Raw genomic sequence first — 19,518 nt, 5'->3', positions numbered from 1 at the left:
TGTCACTTGTATGCACTTGGAAAGAATCCTGATGACTTTTTTGCTATTGTAAATTGCTTACCCTGACAGGAAGTAGGCCTAATCTATTTGCACACTGTTATTTATACCTCCCTACAAGAGGTGTAGAGTCACAGCTGGAAAAAGAATTAGTGTTAGGTAACTCTTAGATAGGTGCATTAAATTATTAATATAATGAACAAGTTAGTGAAAGAGCTTTCTTGTATTTTATATATGACCTCTATAACATAACTGTTTAAATGTGGACATCTGCAAAGAAGCATAAATAATTTTACTCTTAATATTCTTCAAGATTCAGAAGTTTCTGGTAATTGTTACTGGTTTTGCTAGATGCACATTTTTATCCAGGCTCAGCCTCTGGATTCTCTGTCATCCCAGTCAGACCTTGGCATGTATAGGAATAGTATGTTGAGCTCCAAAGGTAAAATTTTAGTTTACTGGCTTTGATGTGCAGACTTGCAGACAAAAGATGAACCTTGGACAGATGCTAGAGAGCAAGGAGATATCTCTTCTAAGTGAATTTTGCTCAGTATAGCTCTTGAAGAGGTCTTTCAGTCAAACTTCTATGAAAAAGCCTGCTGCAAATGTCTTACACCACAGAGTATTCGCCAATTTTTTTTTCCTGATCTTCTATGGATCTTTTCTGTGGAAAAGATCTTGGTTGGGGCCAATTAATTTATTTCCAAGAGAAATTACTATTTTCCACAGACCTCTTTTCCTATAAGTGCTTTGAAATAGCAAGGAGAATAAGCAAGAATGAAAGAAAAATAATGTTAAAGTAATGGAAAAGAAGTAATCATGAACATGCATTTTTCCGTCTCCAACACTGAATTCTCTAAGCTGTATAAAGTTTCTTTTACAAAGCTGTAAGCTAAACTTCCTGCATCTCTCTTTACATTTCTGCTGTATTCAAGATGAATTACAAAACACTAATTCCCGTCAATAAGATAGGTGTGATGTCCAAGAAGTTGTAGTGCCCCTGGGTGAAATCCTTGAGCCATTAAAGAAGGTGAATGCGTTGCTATGACTTTTGTCTGATCATAATTTCATCTAATTGGCTTAAACTATGCATTATTGTAAGCACTATCAAAATCCTACAGTTGTTGCAAGATCTCCCAGCCTGTGCCTCCCCCATCTCTGAACTGCATGCTGTAATTTATGGCTGAAAGTCGCTTCTCTTGAGTGCCCTGTCAGTAAGATGAAATGCTCCTAGACATTTGCTATACTTTTGTGTGTTGTGGTACTCTTTCATATGCTGTCCAGAATGGCCAAGCGCATGCTTTCTAAAACAGCAGAAATTAGCACCATCAAATAGTACTTGTCACTCAGAAGGCTCAGCTTGTTATAGGCAGCAGAAGAGGCAGTGATAGAAGCACAAAGCTCTGCATGCATGGAGAATATGCTAAGACAAAACAATAAAGCAGTTCAAAAGTGATAAGGATTGATCAGGTTACTGCTGAAAGAGCAACTGGCTACATGGGAAAGGCTTTTTGTTGTTGTTTTTGTTTTTCTGGCTAATGCTGTAGAGTGTAAAAGCCAAAATAACGTAGTAAGAGCAAACTCTTCAGGGTATAAACACATAGGTGTTTGAGACACTTGGTTTATTATGCATGCTTCCAGATAAACAAATAGTTGCTAACCCCACTAAAGTTGTCAACATTTTGTCACGCACGTGCTGTCTCTTTTGTGTATGCTCATGTGTGTATAAATAACTACATATCAAACATGCATTTCCTTTTCTGATAAGGAGTAGATGGTGAAACCCAATTGGATTATTCTGGACTGTTATAAATTCACTGCAGACTCAGAAGTATAGTTACAGCCTTAAACTGGGTGCATGGACATATCAGTTAAAAACAAAAGTATGCTAGTGAAAGACTCTTAAAAGCTATTTATATATGATAACTTAAAAATTAAATTTATAAGTATGCCTAAGAAAACATTAAAGTCGATTTCATAATAATCTGTGAATGATTATTAATGCAGTTTTGTGTGATGGTTCTAGAGATTTTTTCAACTATTGTTTCTGTTATAAGAATAACAAAGTCATTTTGTAAATATTAAACACTCAAGTCCCTTCTTGACTTTATGTTATGATAATAAAACTGAAGTCAGAGCTGATGTGTACATTTCAAAGAAAATTATGATATAAAGCAGAGAACAAAGCTTCTGAAACCCATTTACGATTGAAACTGTAGTTCGAAATTTGAAAACATCATCTCACTGAATTGCATGTCACAATCACTTGGTAATACTGGGATGTATTTTATGTATTCAGCCAAACTCTTCTACTTTATTTTGTAACCAATATACAGGTTCTGGTTGGCAAAGTTGGTATGACTGCATTCAAAAACAAAGAGGGAAGTAATTTTATGGAATGTTAAATTTCTGAGAATGGTATTTTAAAATCTAATGTATAGCATCAAAGTTTCAAATAAATAGTCATTAAAAGTGTGTATGTTTAGCTGTGGATAAATCAGTTTACAACAGTTTGTGCTTACACCTGAATACATAGACAGAAATCAACATAGTACTGAATTTATGTTTTTATCATTTGTGTTATAAATCTATGATTTTTTAAACAAAATATGAGGGTGGAAGTTAGTGGATTTAGAAAGATGATTAAGCTGTAAGTCAACAGTTAAAAACGATACTGTTTTGGCATAGAAAAAGCGAGTGCAGTTTGTCTTTCCAATGGCATTGGCAAACCAACCATGAAAACAAAAGGTGAAAAGGTGCTTTTTGATTGCCTTTTTGCCTTTTTTTTTTTTTTTTCTGGTTTGGTTTGCTTTTTTTCCGCAAACACAATTCCTATTACTTTAGCATTGTTTCCCATACCAATTTTTGACAGCAAGAATCCCAGCAACATGAAAGATTGCGATAAGCATGAGGCATCGATGATGGATCTTGCTGACACTTCTGGTAAACAGTGGGAATATTTTGCACTGGAAGTTCTTGAACACTGAGAATCCTATTATTCAGTGTAGCTCTCCAAAGACAAAATACAATTTTAGATACTGAATTGATATAATGGGAATAATGCCTCACTAATAAAATTTAACAAGTAAAACTCAGATTGCAAAGTGTCAAAGCAGTAGACGATGCTTATTCTTCTAAGGATTAACTTTGTTTTCAGGAGAGTGTTTGATGACAGCATGTATCAATACTTAATAACAAACACCTGTGGAACTAAACCCTTATTAAATAATTATGATGATGATACAGAAGTAAAAGTGGACTCCCAAGGGAAATATATAACTGTTTTCTAAGGTCAAACCATATTTAAATATTGAACTTTTCGTCTGCTAGATGGTAAATACATGCCTGTACTATTGGGCAGCATTTCAAAGTACTTTAATCTGTACTCCGATGACAGCAAAATGAGTCTCATCCCTTACATGTGCTTTTCAAGTTTAAAGTTGTGTGACTCAAAGCTACCTATGTAATAGTCTGTCACTGCAACACTCTCTTCTGTTATGACAATGTTTTTTGTTTTGTTAATTAATCATTCAGCCTTTTAAAATGCATTATAAAATATAAAAGTATATTGCAAATAATTTTTATTCCATAGCTAATTATTGCCACTAAAGGATAATGTCAGTGATTAACTGTATTTCTCCCAAATATGTTTTACATTGATGAATATTTTTATGAAGATATGTCAAATGTATCTGAATTAAAAGCTCTCTAGAAGTAAATTATAGAATGCAAGACAGTAATCTAATATAATTATTCTTATTGCACAATAAATGAAGACAGAGCAAAATCTTCATTGTTGAGTCCAATTGGGAAAGGTTATATTGAACAGAGCTTATGAAGATCTACCCAATATCATTCAAAACATATCCACTGGCTAAAATTGCAGAAAGGGTACATGACATTCTCACTGGGTTTCCAATAACATCGTATCTGCCAAGAAATACTTTAGAATAAAGAGGAAACCCAGTGAATGTATGCAGTGACTTCAAGTTCACAGTTGTATTTGATTATAGACACGGGATACAATCCCTGAGTCCTTGTTAGCGGTGCAAGCTATTGTCTTTTCTATTTGCTTTAGTTTATTATTTTGCTTGCTAGATTAAGTTGAAAGGTTGATTCCAAAGGCAAGCAATTAGTAAGAACTTTGTTAGAGTTCTGACATATTACACTAGGTGAAGATAGGTGTAGGTGTTAATAAAAGGCTACTGTGTGTAGTATATATTAACATTTTCAAAATTATCCTTTCTTTTTTTTTTTTTTTTTTTAAACGAATTAAGGGAAAGTACTGCAGTCAATGCTTAATGAGATATTTCATTTGTTTTACTGTTTTATCTTTCCTAAATAAACTCACAAGCTCTCATTATCAGGTTGTAATTAAATTCCTTGAAAATCCTTATTGGTGTTTCAAGAAGGTTCATAGCATCTTCTCATAAATCAGCATCATGAATCTGAATTAGAATCTGAATGTAAATTACTAACATTTTTATATTAACGATTGTGAGACTGAACACACATTCAGAACTGATTAAACATCACTGTCTGACACTGAATGACTGAATTGCAAGAGAACAGCATCTTTAGACTTGAAGTTTGTATGGGAAATTGCGTGTCCAGCATGGAAGGTTTGGAGCTGTAATACTCTTCCTCTATAGCTAAGAAAAAATCCATCACCAATTTGTTAATTCTTTGAAGTTCTACTAGATACTGTAATTTCAGTTGAAATCCGTATCTAGAATTTAATTTAAAGTGGTTTGAAAAGTGGTCTCAAGAAACTATGTTAAAAAAATACAGTATTTCTTTTGACATGGCTGGTGATGGTGATGTGGGCTTTTTCTTTGGTGATTAGTTTCAAGACTTACGTAATTTAAAAGTAGAATCTTTCTTCCTTGTTGTATATAACAACCAAAATGTACTCAGTAGCCGTCTCTCAGTTTACTTTAAGCCTATCGGCTTTTAGGTTAGGAACTATCTAAAGTATCTGATTTTTTGTAATAGTGTTAAGGTGCTTCCTGGGTAGACCATGGATCAGTAAAATGAGGTTTTGCATTCTGGCCATGAAAACTAAGGTTTGAAATGGAAACAAATTCCCTGCGCTTACTGACTACATTCCCTTCTCTCTGTCACAGCATTATAGTTTCTTGTGAACTAAGGACATCCTCCAATTAAGCGGGCCCTTTTATTCTCCCTCATTCTTCGCTGTCTCAGTGCACTCCATCAGCAGTACTTCTTCACTTCTTCTTCTGTCACTGTGCATCTTTTGGAAACTTATTGGTGTTCTCCATCTCCTCGCTCATAAAACATGGCTGGAGCCATGTTAAAAAAGCATTTTACTGTAATCAAGCAACTTTGATACCAATGAGGCCAAAGATAGTTATTTGTTCAGTCCTTTGCATTGTGCATCCCTCCATCAGAACAATGTTTTTAGTAGAGCTTCAAGGCCCCTACCAACACAAGTATATTATTAGAGTAATACCTCACGTTCTCTGTGACTACTTCTTTGTTATTACACAAGTAAGTAAATTAGTGTTTTATATCAGTAGGAATTGGGCTTATATAATGCAATGCAAACCCATACACTTGTTTATATCAGATGATGTTATATTTGTAAGTTAAACATAAAAATAATTAGTTTGCCAAAGAGCTCTGCATTCAACAACAAAAAAGCATATTCATGAGGGATGAAAAAGACTGCAAAAAAACTCTTGCACATTCCAACTGTATTTTCACAGTGTCAAACCAGTGACAGTTTCTCTCACTGGAAAACAGGGACTGAGCTTCTACTTACAGCCATGGGGGAAGTACAGGAATACACAATGCAGAGTGTTTATTCTAATACGTGAGAACTTCAAAAAATACCCTCCTCTTTTCACATTTACTGTCTCAACACAAAGAAATAACAAAAGTTAACTTATCATAAGGCACCCATTACAGAAACGCCTTAGCTTTGTTTTCAGCATTAGCATTTGTAGTCAGTAAGTATCCAGGACAACTGACAATCAAATGCAGCAGCAAACACATTATTCCCTTGCATATATTTAAGAAGAGAAAAAGTCATTTTAGTCACGTGTGCTGCAAATCCTTGGCCAGTATTAAAACCAGCTATTTTGATACAGCAACACTTTCTCCTTTCAGTGATGTGTTTGCAATTCCCTTCTTTTTTGTTATGTTAAATTAAAAATGAAGAAACAACTTACACATGTCAAGCTAAGTAAAAGCTAACATTTTTCACCTTAAAACCATCATAATCTAGAATTGTCTACCCTTTAAAGTCAGCTGTATGTTTGAACTCTGCATAAATGCTTTAAATATGAGCGCAAGGCCAGTTATTATTGAGGAAATACTAACCAAGCTTTTACTGATCATTAGGAAAAGTGACTGTGGATAGCACTAAGTATTTGTTTCATTGTGCCATAATAGATTATGAATTAGAAATAATAGTAGTAATCACCTTCCAGAAATGAGGATGTAGCTAGAAAGCCTCCTAGCTCCTGCTGCACTATTAGTATAATCCCAACAAGTTAAATAAATTGCTGACTGCTAACACAATAAGTAGAAAAAGAAATCCTGAATGCTGCTGCTTTCTTAAGGTTCATGAAAGTTAAATAGAGATGAACAGAACTGATCTCAAATTCTGCAGAAATGTTTGCTCTTGGTTTTGTTTTTAACATGCATGTCTGTTTTATTTTATTTAACATGCCATGCTAGAAAACTTGAATGCTGTGATTCTTGGTAGATAACTGCTGCTTGTTTACAAAGCACTATTCCATTCTAATGTGCATGAATGGGGTGAAATAATGAAAAAGCAATCCTAAGGAAAGCACATTACAGAAAGAAAATTATGGCAACTAACTACCACTAAGGGCAAAGTGGCTTTCACTAATGAGCATCTAGGTTGTCTGGATTCACATGGGCACAGAAAAAAAAAAAAAAATGTTTTTCTAGAATCTCCAGTATGGCTTTTCTTTTCTGAGTATGAGAAAAGAAGGGACAAGAAAGTCGGTAAACTGCACTTCTTAGACTGCAGGACACTGAAAAGAAATGTCTACTTTTGGCCTTCCATTGCACAGCTGATTTTGGCAAATATCTGTGCTTACTGCAGGCAGCTTAGAAAATCATTGTTTTCTGGTAACAAGGAGTCCAGGGATAAAGACACATTCATTTTCAGTGTCAGATGTCATGCAAAGTTTGTCCCATGCAAAGTTTGCCAGCCCACTTTTCAGAGCTGGCAGCATCAGCAAGATGTTTTTTCAAGAGGGCAGAAACAGGAACTGACCCTTCAAATCAGAACATTCTTAATAAAGTTTGGCCTTCAAAAGTTTGTCTTCAGTATCTTGAAAGACACAATATGGAAATGGTATATAATGCCTAAGAAATTACTCCTGCCCTCTTCTTATCTATGGACCAATGTGAAAAGTACATCACATTTTTAAGTTTCATTTCAAGATGGCTAGTAGATAGAAAGTGGTAACTTAGAAAAGAGAACTTAAAAATATATATATCAAAGTGTCGATTCTATAATTTTGTTACCACTTCATTTTCTCTGTCTAAGTAAAGATTTGGAATAGAATTCAGTCTGGTTTATTTCCTTGTAAATATATCCCCAAAAGCCTGTCACTTTTTCAGCACTACTAGTAGGTAATGCTGCTCTGACAATGGTTCAGCAATATCCCCACTCTTGCAGTGTTTCAGAACTCCACTATAAAATTTCAAATCGCTAAGATACTGGGCATAGAGTATTTGTCTTAATAATGTTTCTTTCTAAAGCTTTTTCCCTGCACCATAAATGCACATGCACTCAACATGCTTTAATCATTTATGATGTATTGGCTAATTTTACAAGGTCATTTAGTCATGTTTTAGATGAGTTTATGAGGGAATATAGTGGCAACAAATACAAAATAACGAGTAAATGTATAGAATATTGGTTAATCTGAATTCAAATCCAAGAAACTTAATGGGTTTAAAGACCTGCTGTGGTATATTGTATATTGAAGTATACAAAGATTTAAGTAAAACAGTGTGAAATTACAAAATTCTAGACACAATCAATGCAGTAAGGATCTATTTACTTTCTGGCTCTCTTCGTTAACTGGGATTCTTAATAAACATTTCATGTATGAGAGAAACAAAGGATTGTACCCTGAGTTCATTAGCATTTTGCATTTTCCTCCTTGAAAACATGGTCACAGGGAGGATCAGAAGAGATCAAGCAAGAGCTAATACACAGAGCAAAGAGAGAGAGATAGTGCATATCCTCCTTAAACCACAGGAGCTTAAAGGGGTTAGAGCACCTTTGATTGAGAGAGAGAAGCATAAGTTCCCCTCGAGAAGTGGCATGTTTTTACACAATTAGAGTTGTTCTGCTGCAGTATGTAGGTACCTCCCCCTCTGCACTGTACAACTGCACAGACCCAGGTGGAAGTACTTTGCTGGCAAGCAGTGCAGACAGATTAGATGTCAGAGCTCACTATATGTGGTATCTTTATTAGAGGTCACAGTTTTAATTCTCTGTTATCCTGTAAACACATGCATAAGAAATCACAGTCAGCCTCTACCACAAAACAAGTATCAAGAGTGCATGCAGCACGAGTCATCTCTTTCTCTCATTGTCCTTACCCTGTTCTCCCAAAAGAAGGGAGCAACAAAATCTCACAATAACTGCACAGTGCAATCTGAATAAAACTAATTCTTTGCCCAGCTATAAGCAAATTTTCTGCTTTCTGCGGTTACAGAAAGATAAGGAAAAGACCTGTGCATATAGTTTAAATGTTTCAAACCACAAATACCACTTCAGGAAAAGTATATTTGCAGTAACATGCTCAACTACCTTGATCTACAGCACAGAATAAAGCCATCCACTGCCTAATAATCCATACCTTCCTGAATGACACAAACTTATAAATATATTGAACTTAAAATTGTAAATATATAATCTAAAATTTCTATGTATATATGCATATAAATGATATAGATGAATACAAAATACATAAACATGTGCAAAGTAAAATTACACTGAAACTGTTCATGAAAGGAAAATTTATCTGAGCATGAGAAAGATCTGCTCTGTGGTCTAATACAAGACTGAGAAATAAGGTGCCTAGGATTTCAGAACCCCTTGAAATGTCACCATAGTTCCTCCGAAACTCCAAGGTGTACTTTTTCCTTGCCTTCAATAGCAAACACATAATATCAGGCACAGAATAAAAATAGTATTTAAAAGAAAATAATAGCCTTTCTCTCATATTTCCATTACAGAAAAGAATGAGAAAGTGAAAACCACATACAACTTTATGCTCTCCAGGAAAGTATTTAACTATTTTACTAGCAGAGATGATATAACAGCCTAATGAGACTACTTTCCTATTGGGTGTTACAGCTGTATGAAACGTCTCGTTAAATCTTGCTGTAAGCTTAGCCATTTCTATTTTGATATAACAAAACATAGAATAAGGGATGGATTGATGAGCTGAAGAAAAACACCAGTTAGGAGACAAAAGTACAAAGCAAATATTAGTCAACCAAGACACCTAACTAAAATAAGCACAATAACTCTTTTTCTAATCAAAATGGCTTGCCATTAGTGTTGCACTATTTGCACCAGGAAAACCTAGATATTTCTAATTCTGTGATAAAGAATCTTCCTAATTTGCAAGAATCCTTGTGCCATCTATCCTCATTTAACATCCACCAATATTCATTCCATAGTACTCATTTTAGTGCCAGCATTCCAAACATTAATATAGTTCTAATGCAACTTACGTAAATTATTTGGAGGAGGTCTTGTATCCATGTTTTCATAATGTTGCACGTGTACTACAATGTTTAGATCTCTTTCCATATGATCTGTTGTACAAGGACCTTGAGGTCGCATAACGTCAGCAAGAGCCCTGAAAAACAAACAAACGAAATCAGATAAACCTGTTGCAAAATCTGTAAGGTATTTGCAATGCTTTACAGTTTATTTAGTTTGAGATACGGCCCATCATAATGTCTCAGGACAAATCAGGACTTAGATTCATTGTGAGACTTTGCACCTAAGGCTATTTAGCCTGCCTTAGTGTGCTAGCAGTAATAGACACGTTAAGTTCTTCAGCTGTCTTGGCTCTGTAGGAATGTAATTTTAGCTTGTTGAGACTTGCAGAGTTCTGCCATTGCCTGTGCTTGGTGACTGCCACTGCAGCTCTGCCACTGCACTCAGCTGGCAGCTGAGCAGCACAGCACCGGCCCCTGCAGTTATCCTCACACCTAGATTCCCAGCAGGGTCTGCTGAGGTTAGCTCCCATGCATGCAACTAACTGCACAGAGCACCCACCACGCAGAGGTCTTGGCCATTTTTCTTGAAAATTATTATCAAAGATGAAAGGTCACCTGACTGTAGCAATCCAGTAGGTATAGCACCTGCCATAATCAGGGATTTAAACTGTTCCCATACAGAAAGGGAGCTAAAAATAGTCTTTTCTTACTTCTGTGACAGCCACCTGATCATTAAGACAGACCACAGCTTGCATGGCAACACTGCTGGCTTCCTTGAAGCTAGTTCAGAAACAGGATGAAACCTAATGGAAGGACAGAGAGCAAGCAAAAGGGGTCCTAAAAGTTAGGCCAGGCCCAACCAGATAGTGGTTCAGGGGTGTTCTGCAGCATTGCAGGCAGAAGCTGTATCTGACGTATCTGAGATGGGTTCATCCTGTGCTTGTGTATTTTTTCCAGACTAGTTTCACTGCCAAGCAACCTGCCTGGTAGAACTGTGTTCTCAGGCACATAGGTAAGCATGCACACCTGTATCAGCTACCTTTTAAGCTCTGAAGCTCTCAGCATGATATTACCTACCCCTCTCTGTGATGCTGGGCCATGGATTTCTACCACTGACTCCACTAGGAGCAGGATGAGCCCCTAGGTACATGCTGTGTAACTACCTGCTGAAGCTCAATGGTACAAAATAACTGGCCTGCCTGCAGAAGCTGTTCCCTTGGGCAAAGGACAGACACGGTGGGTGGAATGAGGGTCTTCAGGGTTCCGTGCAAGGCCTCTCTGTTCACGTTAATGCAGCACTGACCACTATTTGCCTCTAATTTTTAGCTCTTTTGAGCTAGTTTTTAAGGGAATGGCTGCATCTTCTGGGCACTGTGCCCTTTTTAGTTTAGTTTAATTTTCTGCAAAAAATATATACAATGTCCCAGATAGTGCGTCAGGGAAGACTAGCTTATAAACTAATAAATAAATAAAAATAACCACATTCACTCGTGAAAGCCACAAGTACCATCTAGCTCTTCCACTGCACTTCTGTGATATGTTGATTTCTTGATCAAGAAGTACTGTACTTTTAAATATTAAATAGTAGCTTCATTTAAACTACAGAGAGGAATTCTGAGCTGGAGCTTGCTCTCAGATTGCAGGAACATTGCTTTGGTACACATCTGAATGATACTGATGTTTCCTTGTGTTTATAGCTAGCATTGTGTTATTAAAATATTAGTTACAGTTGTGATCAACATGTTACAGAGTACTCTGTTGATGCTGTAAAAGGTCAGGAGATAGCAACCAAATGATTAATGGTATCAGAGCAATGTTCCCATTTGAAGCAATGCTTATACAGCAGAAATAGCAGAGCTGGCCTAGATAGCAGAAAAATAAAAATTCACTAGGAGAGATCTCACAAAGGTATGTAGAAAATGGTGCAAAAGGAAAGCATTATATTGCAAAACATAGTTTTGAATACGTGGGCACCAAAAGCATCAATATCTAGTCAATTTATGCAATATTTCTTTATACAAAGGAAATTATTGACATCAATATTCTTATTCCAGAGAAATTACAGGTGGAGAAAAGTCTGGGAAGGGAAGAAGGGCAAATGAAAGTTCCTAACTTGGATGTGCGAGTTAAAGCTGTGTGACCTCATAATACATAGATTAGTATTTCCCAACTTTGTGAGAGAGGGTTTTCAGAAATGCTTTCCTCATTGCCCTTAATCTGATTGTAAATATTGTTCACTGTAGACTTTAAATAACACCACATGTGATAGCAGATTAACTGCTGCCGGTCTGTGAAAATGCCAGCTAAGTTTCCTACCATTTTAAGGTGGCTTTTTTTGAAGAGTTTTTAAGGAATGAGCTGTCCAATTCCAACTGCATTAAGGAAAAATGAACTTCTCATAATGAAGTTGTATTTTTAATAGCGTGGCACCTATGTTTGTACTGTGTTAGCCAAAGTTATGATCTTCTCAGGATGGAGTAGGTCACATAACAAAGCTTGTCCTTATCTTCCACTGGTGTAAGGGAGAGTTAAAAATGTGTGGTAGCTTGTATTACTGAAGCACAAACGAAATGCTGTACCTGTATTTTGTTCTTTTAGAGATTTGTCCATATAATGTAATTGATAAAGGGAGTTTTGCACCCTAGAACATAACATGCTTGAACAGATGTGTGCTTCAAAAACTTCTGCATAGGCCACCAAACTGTTTTAATACCTCCATACATTTGTCTCACCTGAATCATACAAAATAGGTCCCACTGAAAAATTATATATATGCAGAGGATCTTTATCCACACCTTTGCTGTATTTGATGATTTCTTAAGGAAATGCAAACTACAAGATAACCTTCTAATCAGGTAGCCGTATCAGTATGTTCTGTATATTGCTAGTGACTGTAGCATTACAGAAGTGGAGAAATGTTACCTATGTGTGAGTTCGTGCCCCAGAACTATCCAAGCATCACAAAACTTCAGGATTTCTCTTGCCACAGGATTTTTCTCTTTGGATATATAATATAACTTACAGATGTTATAAAAACATGTGGAGCCATACATTTCCCTTATGGTTATAAGCCTGAAGAAGCTGAAACACAGGTTATTTCATGAAAGGTCAGTTGTCATATTTTGCCTCCAGAACTGGGTCAAAACCCGTGAGGGAAATAATTTCACACATAGGATTCAGTATTTTGGCAAGTCAGACTATTTTTGGCCCCAGGTACATGCCTATTGAATGATCAACAAAAGGCTTGACTTGTGAGCTCAGCACATTGTGAAGGATAAAAGAAGAGCTCAGATGGTTCATAATATTCGGTAAGCTGCTAACAGGCTGTCAGAAGCACTGCTTAAAAAAAAAAAAAAAAAAAAAAAAAAAGATCTATAGAGTACGAGTATGATTGTAAATATTGTTCTTTCAGTTCCTGGTTTGTTTGCACATTCTCCGCAAGGATTAGGGAAGAAGACAAAAGTGTAGCTTTATTTACAGAAAAATCTCCTCCATGGAACAAAAGTAAAGCATTTTCCTTTTCTACAAATTTTCGAGACAGCATTCTCCACTTTAACTAGGGAGCCTAAAAGTCTCATTGCTGTAGTCTTAAGCAGCAAGCACATGCTGCCCTCATATGCCTAGCAGAGCTTCTAGGTCTGCTTCAGGAGGCAGATCCCTTCTCTGTTTCCTTTCAGACACAATGCTGCCACGTGCGTTCCCTTTGCCATGTCTGGTACCATACACCATCTTACTCCCTTGCTCTCTTAGAAGGCAGGAGGGTAAAGAAGTTACGCTGCTTGGACCCTACTCTTACTGCTTAGCTCTTGGACACTGTACCCAAGGGAACATTTATCTCCTTTGTCTCCTTTTAATGTCAAGTAACAAAGGGAGAATGATATAAACAATGTATTATCATGTGATGTCTAAAGGCAAATGTGCCATGTAGAGTTGATACTGTCCTTCCCTCTCCATTTGCATCTTCCATACTTACAGTTCCATACCAACAGCAAGGTGATTAACTGAAAAGCACTGATCTAACAAGAAAGAAAATGTCAGCAGTTCCATACTTGGAGTCTTTTTGTTTAAAACAAAAGGAGGTAACAAATTCCCTAAAAAAGAATAAATTTTGACCTTTTTTTCTAAATAGATTTTCCCACTAGAGATTTTTTTACTATGCATTGTTTTCACTGCATAAGTACATTTTCCCAATGCTTTTTCATTGTTGAATATTTCAGGAAAAATCAGGGAAATGAATAGAGCATTCTTGGTTTGTTTTGGTATAGCAGTAAACACAATGTATTGAAAGACTATAGAAACTACACTCACCGAGTCTGTGAAGTTTCCTCTATTTGCATATTGTACCACTCTAACACACACGTGTCTTACTTCAGCAGCAGATTACTGACTATAAGATGAAATAATATAAGGAATTAATGTGTGTGGCACACTCTTACTTCCTATTTACAGATCATCATTCTTATTCCCATGTGTCAGGTAGCTGTTCATATATTTTAATATAAATAAAAAATGGAAATACATTATTTATACCAATTGTATTTGGTTCACTTTTAAAAAACTCAGCCCTCATAAAAAAGATCAGTTTATATTATGCATTGCTTTTTTGATAAGCAATGTCAGCCCTTCTGTAGGTGAATCTTTTCCTAGGATGGAGAGGACTGCAGTGTTTTATGTATCTTTTGGCTAGGGGAGGGAAAGGAGACAATCTTAGCTAAGGAAACTGAAAACAAATCAGCCTCCATGTGTTTCTTGCTGCCAGCCAAAATGGAGTAACACTTAGTCCTTCTAATTTGGCCTACCTAACACTCTCAGTGCATTATACTTTTGCTTGTTAATAAGGTTCAGTACATAAAAGACGTAAGGGGTGTTCTTTCTGGTTTTGTTTTTTGTTTGATATTATAGTTATGTGTGATAAAAAATGGTGAATATGAATACAGGCTAGATATTACTTTAATTGCTGGTACTGTTAACTGCTTAAACAGATAAATTATTTGTTTCTTAAGCACTGCAGCCTCATTTGCACAGCATTAGTAGTGTAAAATGAACTAGGATGGAATATTTTAGTTAAACACACATCCGAGGACAAAGGGGTTACTTCAATTATTCACTCAGTGAACAGATTTTTAGATTGCCCAAGAGATTTACAAATTAATTCCTTTTACAATTAACAATAAACCCACCCCATGCAGCTGTAATAGGAGTATGAGAACTTTTTTTTTTTTTTTTTTGGGGGGGGGAGCAGTAGCGCTGCTTTTTCAGAACATGACTAGCTATTATGTGTACTGAGTGGGTGACTGTTTTTCCATGTGATCATGACTTTCCAAGTTGCTATAATCCTGACTTGAACATTTTCATGGTGAGGAAAGATCTCAGACAGTGTTAAGTAATCAGGGTAAGACATGACCTTTCTAATAACCACTTCAGAAACCTAATCTTTATGCACACATCACTGAAGGATTTCAGAATGATTTTCCAATCCCCTAAAATTCTCTTTCCAAAAACTAAGACAGAATATCCTTTCAGGATACTTCACACCTGTACTTTAAATAGCAAATATACAGAGCTTCTTTAGCGAATATTTCTGTTAGTAGAAAATGCGATCTATTTAAGCTAGGAAGGGGAAGGCTACACCTTCACTTTGTCCTGGTTTTTGTAACTGTTACAAGCCCTGTCTTTTTGCCTGCATGAAGACACTACAGAAATAGACAGAAGCAGAAGCAAAGGAGAGCTTTTTCCAAACAAGCTTCAGCTCCTTAGTTTAAGAGTAAGATTTTAAGAAGAAATTGGGATCCGTGTATTCTTCTTTTTCTCAATTTTGTAGTTCAGAATATTCAAAATGTCTAAAGGATTAGTATACCTTGCTCAACAAAAACTGTCTTTGCAGAATTACCACTGACACACAGTGTTGAGTTGACTAAAATTTCTGTGATGTGCTTTGTTCTCGGTAGTATCCATATCAGCCAGTTTAAAAATAGCAAATAATTGCTAGTGAACTGGTGATGCATTTGCAGGAGTATTTTGGTGGCTTTTTCCTGTTCATTTCAGGATAAGCTGTTAAACAAAAATCCATACAGGAACTTCAGTAAAAAAAAAAAAAATACGGCTCCAGGTGTTGAGTTGATCTCTTGGGCTGTATTTCAGAGGAAGATTCTTCATCTAAGCTTTAAAGATTGTGAACCACACCATTAGCAGGGCAAGAGGAAGCTTTCTGCCACACTGCATGTCCAGTAGAAGGCATCCTTTTAATTGCATTTCATCACTGAAGTTGCCCAAGATGTTGGAATCAATTTAGACTCTTTAATGGAGCTATTTGCCTTTTTCAATGCCTTTACCCCATCTGCTTTACTTTCATGTGCTTGGGATTAGCATAAAAAATCAGACAGACTGCAAACTTGACAAATGTGTTATGACTTGGTTTTGAACTGCTGTGACAATCTTGGTTTGAAATATGTTGTTAAAGCCACTGGGCTCTGTCCCGAGCTGCCCACCTGCCTCTCCACCACTAGGCAGCCAGGATCTGGAGTAGACAGCACACAGCATGCCTAACTCTAGGTGGGGGAGGTTCTCTTTGATGTAACTCAGCCATTACACTGTGGATATAGAGTATAACACACACGTATATGGATGCAAGATTTTCATATTCCATTTTTTACCTCTCAACAGTAACTGGAAAATATTAAGAAATTCTACAGTAGATTTTCCATTTTGTTATCCCTTTTCCCTTCTACCCTGGCTCATTTTTACAGCTCAGATATTTTACAAATAGCTCACACACTTGCAAGGGTTGGGGGAGTAGGGAAGGTCCTGCCAAAATCATTTTGCAGCTGGAGAGGGAGGGTGAGATGACATTTGTTTACATGCTTCAGTTGAGAAGTAAAAACATTTTCCAAGCTTTGAAACAGTTGGAAGAGGGAACCCATCAGGCTTTCTGTAATTCAGTATTGCTGGTTTCAGGATTTTGTTTTCCTATTCGTGCACAGTGTATCTGGGAACACTTGCTGGATCTTACTGGGGAGAGGGTCAGACGCTGCAGATAAAAATGGACTGCTGTCTGTGCAGACTCCCCAGTTATTTCTAGTCTTCCTCAGTATACATGCACTTTGATAACCCAGGCTCGGGGAACCACAGGAGCCCTGTCCTGCGAAGTTGGTCTCTCCGTCGGTCGCCTTGCAGGAGAACGCAGCCTGCCTGGCCGGAGGTGTTTGTTTAGCAGGAACACACGGGCTCCTCTCTTCTTTTTGTGTGTGTGTTAGAGGAGGAGGGCAGGGGGGGCACACGACACGACCCTGCTACCTGGCACTCAGCCTTACCTGGACATGTGCTCCCGCTGGGGTCTGTGCGCCTTCTCCAGCCCTAGTTTGGTGAAGATCCCCACCAGCACCATGACTGCCACAACCCCGCAGATGATGTAGACAATGAGGTTGGTTTTATCCCTGGTGGGGTCGTGCAGAGGGTCGTCGATGCGGGAAGGAGGCTTCCCAGTGTTCATCCACAGCGGCGTCTCATAGTTTGTGCAGGTGCTTTGATCCAGCCTCGTCTTCTTGAACTTGCAGCAAAACCTGAAGCCACAAGTGCCGCAGCAGAAGATGAACTCCCCCGAGCTGCAGTTAAAGGGGGGGTCCCACTGCCCCATCACGTCAAAGTAACCCCTGCAGAAGTCCGGGGTGGGAGGTGGCTCGGAGGGGTCCAGCTGCTCCCCGAGGCTGGAGTGGTTCCCCCCTGAGAGCACCACGAAGCTCCCCAGCTGCTGGCCGGCTTTCTCCTGAGCCCGACACACCAGCGTGAGCAGGTCCGCCACCAAGTAGCCGAAGAGCAGCCGAAGAAAACCTTCCATTCTGCCTCCCAGCCCCGGCTCAGCGCTGCCTCCTCCGCCGCCGCCGCTCGAGCTGCTGGATGCTGCGCTGCGCCAGGAGCTGAACATAAATACGAACATACAGGGGCTGGCTCCGTCAGGGGCCGGCCGGCCGCTCGCACTCAGCCCTTCAGCACCGCGGACAGCCCCGGGCGGGCCGGGCCGGGCCGGGCCGGGCCCCGGGCGGTGCCGCAGCCCCGCAGCCCCGGGCGGCACTTGTGGAGCGGGGCGAGCCGGGGGGGGCCGGGCGGCGGGAGGCGGAGTGCGGCGGGGGAGAGGGGCGTGGAGGGGAGCGGGCGAGCTCCGAGCCTTCCCCGCGCCGCCTGGTGCCGCCGGGGGCTGCCACCTTCCGCTGCCCCCCCTGCGGGGCCCGGAGCGCTGCTCCCGCACAACTCCCTCAGCCCGCCGCCCAGCCCCGCCCGGGAGGAGGAGGCGGAGGTGGATGAGGATGGGGATGGGGCGGCTGCCCGGTGGCATCCAGCCCGGGGAGAGCCGCCTGGGCGGGCGAGGCAGAGCCGGCGAGCGCAGCCCGTCCTCCGAGGCGCCCCCTTCCCTTGCACCCCTCTGCGGAGCCGCCCCCCGCTGCGCCCCGCTGAGCGGCTTCCCCGCGGCCATGGCCCCAGCTCGCACCCCTCAGCCCCAGCCCTTACATAAGGGACTTCCCGCCCAGGCGGGCGCTCCCCACAGGTGCGCAGCCAAAAAGCCCCGGGGCGCCTCCTGAGGGGGGCCAGGGCGGCCGCGTCCCCGTCCCTCCTCAGCCCGCGGGCTGCCCGCCGAGGCGGGCGCCTGAGGGGGGCGAGGAGAGCGGGCAGCCGGCGGAGCGCTCCTTCTCCCCGCCGAGCCCCACTCACCTGCGAGGCGAAGGCAGGTGCCGGCAGAGCGGCGTCCATGGGGCTGTGCCTCCGCTACGCCATGGGCGCTGCCCCCGGCCCGCCGCGCCGCGCACAGGTGCCGCCTTACTCGCACCGCACGCCTCAGAGTGGGGCTGCCTTCGTGCCTCCTGAACATGAGCTGCCCCGGCGCATCGTTTGTTTAAAAATCTTGTTCTAATGTCAGTCAGGCTGGCTCCAGAGGACGCGGTGAGGCTGCGGGTTGTTTGTGAGGCACAGAATTAAAATAACTTCCCCCCCAAACAGAGAACTGACTCTGGAAGAGACTTTTTGGTGATTCACTCCCCAGCCCTGTCATTTAACTCTCGCATCTCCACCTTTTGGGTTGGCAGCAACCTGCGCAAGTAGTGATAATATTATCCTGAATACTATGCTGCCACCAAATGTAGGAAATAAGCCCGTTATGGCGTGACTTAGCAGTGTGGGCTGGTGCTTCAAGCAGCTTCCCTTTTCCCCTCAGGGGACACGGTTGCGGTGGCCTCGCTGTGGCCTTGAGGGCTGCAGGACAGGGCTGCTGCCCTGGCGTGCCACGGGGGTACCAGCCCTGTCCCCCTGCTGCACACGAGGGGTTTCTGTCGCCGTGGCATTCCAGGAACTTTGGCCAACTTCACGTGGAGTTGTTGAGCGGTAAATAACCAGAAAGGTGAGGCAGAGGACAAAGCAGACGTCTGGAATCGGAGAGGGCTGTAGTTAGCTAATTGTGATCCTTTGCCTTCTCTTAAAAATAGACTCTAAGTACAGTGATTATTCCACCACACAGTTTGACAGTAAGCCTTGCATCCTTGTCCAGGAGGCAGGTTAGAAAGCCCCTTTATTTCTCAGCAGAGAAAAACAATCAGTCTCAGCCAAAACCAGCCTTTTTGGGTTTTAATATTTAATTCTTAAAACCTCCACCTCATCAACATCCCCTTTCAAGTCTCCTCTGAAATCATATCATTCCTCCCTTGTGTATACTTCTCTCTGCTATTATTTATTATTTAACACTTTGTGATGCAGTTTGTGCTGAAAATACTGCACAAAAATGAA

At 40.0% G+C, this 19,518-nt stretch overlaps 2 protein-coding genes across 5 annotated transcripts in view; one reads left to right on the top strand and one right to left on the bottom strand.

Moving 5' to 3' along the window:
- The window catches only part of SHISA9 (shisa family member 9), a 180,292-nt gene extending 162,539 nt beyond the window's left edge, over positions 1-17,753 (bottom strand). For both annotated transcript variants that reach the window (XM_084537036.1, XM_084537037.1), the window contains exons 1-2: positions 17,061-17,753; positions 9,757-9,884 (exon numbers count right to left, since the gene is read on the bottom strand). In XM_084537036.1, the coding sequence (XP_084393162.1) occupies positions 9,757-9,884; positions 17,061-17,683 (751 nt within the window). In that variant the 5' untranslated portion in view covers positions 17,684-17,753. The remainder of the gene's footprint in view (positions 1-9,756; positions 9,885-17,060) is intronic.
- The window catches only part of LOC311445203 (uncharacterized protein), a 259,968-nt gene that overhangs the window by 222,095 nt on the left and 18,355 nt on the right, over positions 1-19,518 (top strand). The window lies entirely within an intron of this gene.

The sequence above is a fragment of the Aythya ferina genome (genome assembly GCF_964211825.1).
Source record: "Aythya ferina genome assembly, chromosome: 15".
Classification (NCBI taxonomy): domain Eukaryota; kingdom Metazoa; phylum Chordata; class Aves; order Anseriformes; family Anatidae; genus Aythya; species Aythya ferina.
The sequence above is the reverse complement of the archived record's forward strand: the minus strand, read 5'-3'. Positions and strand labels throughout refer to the sequence as shown.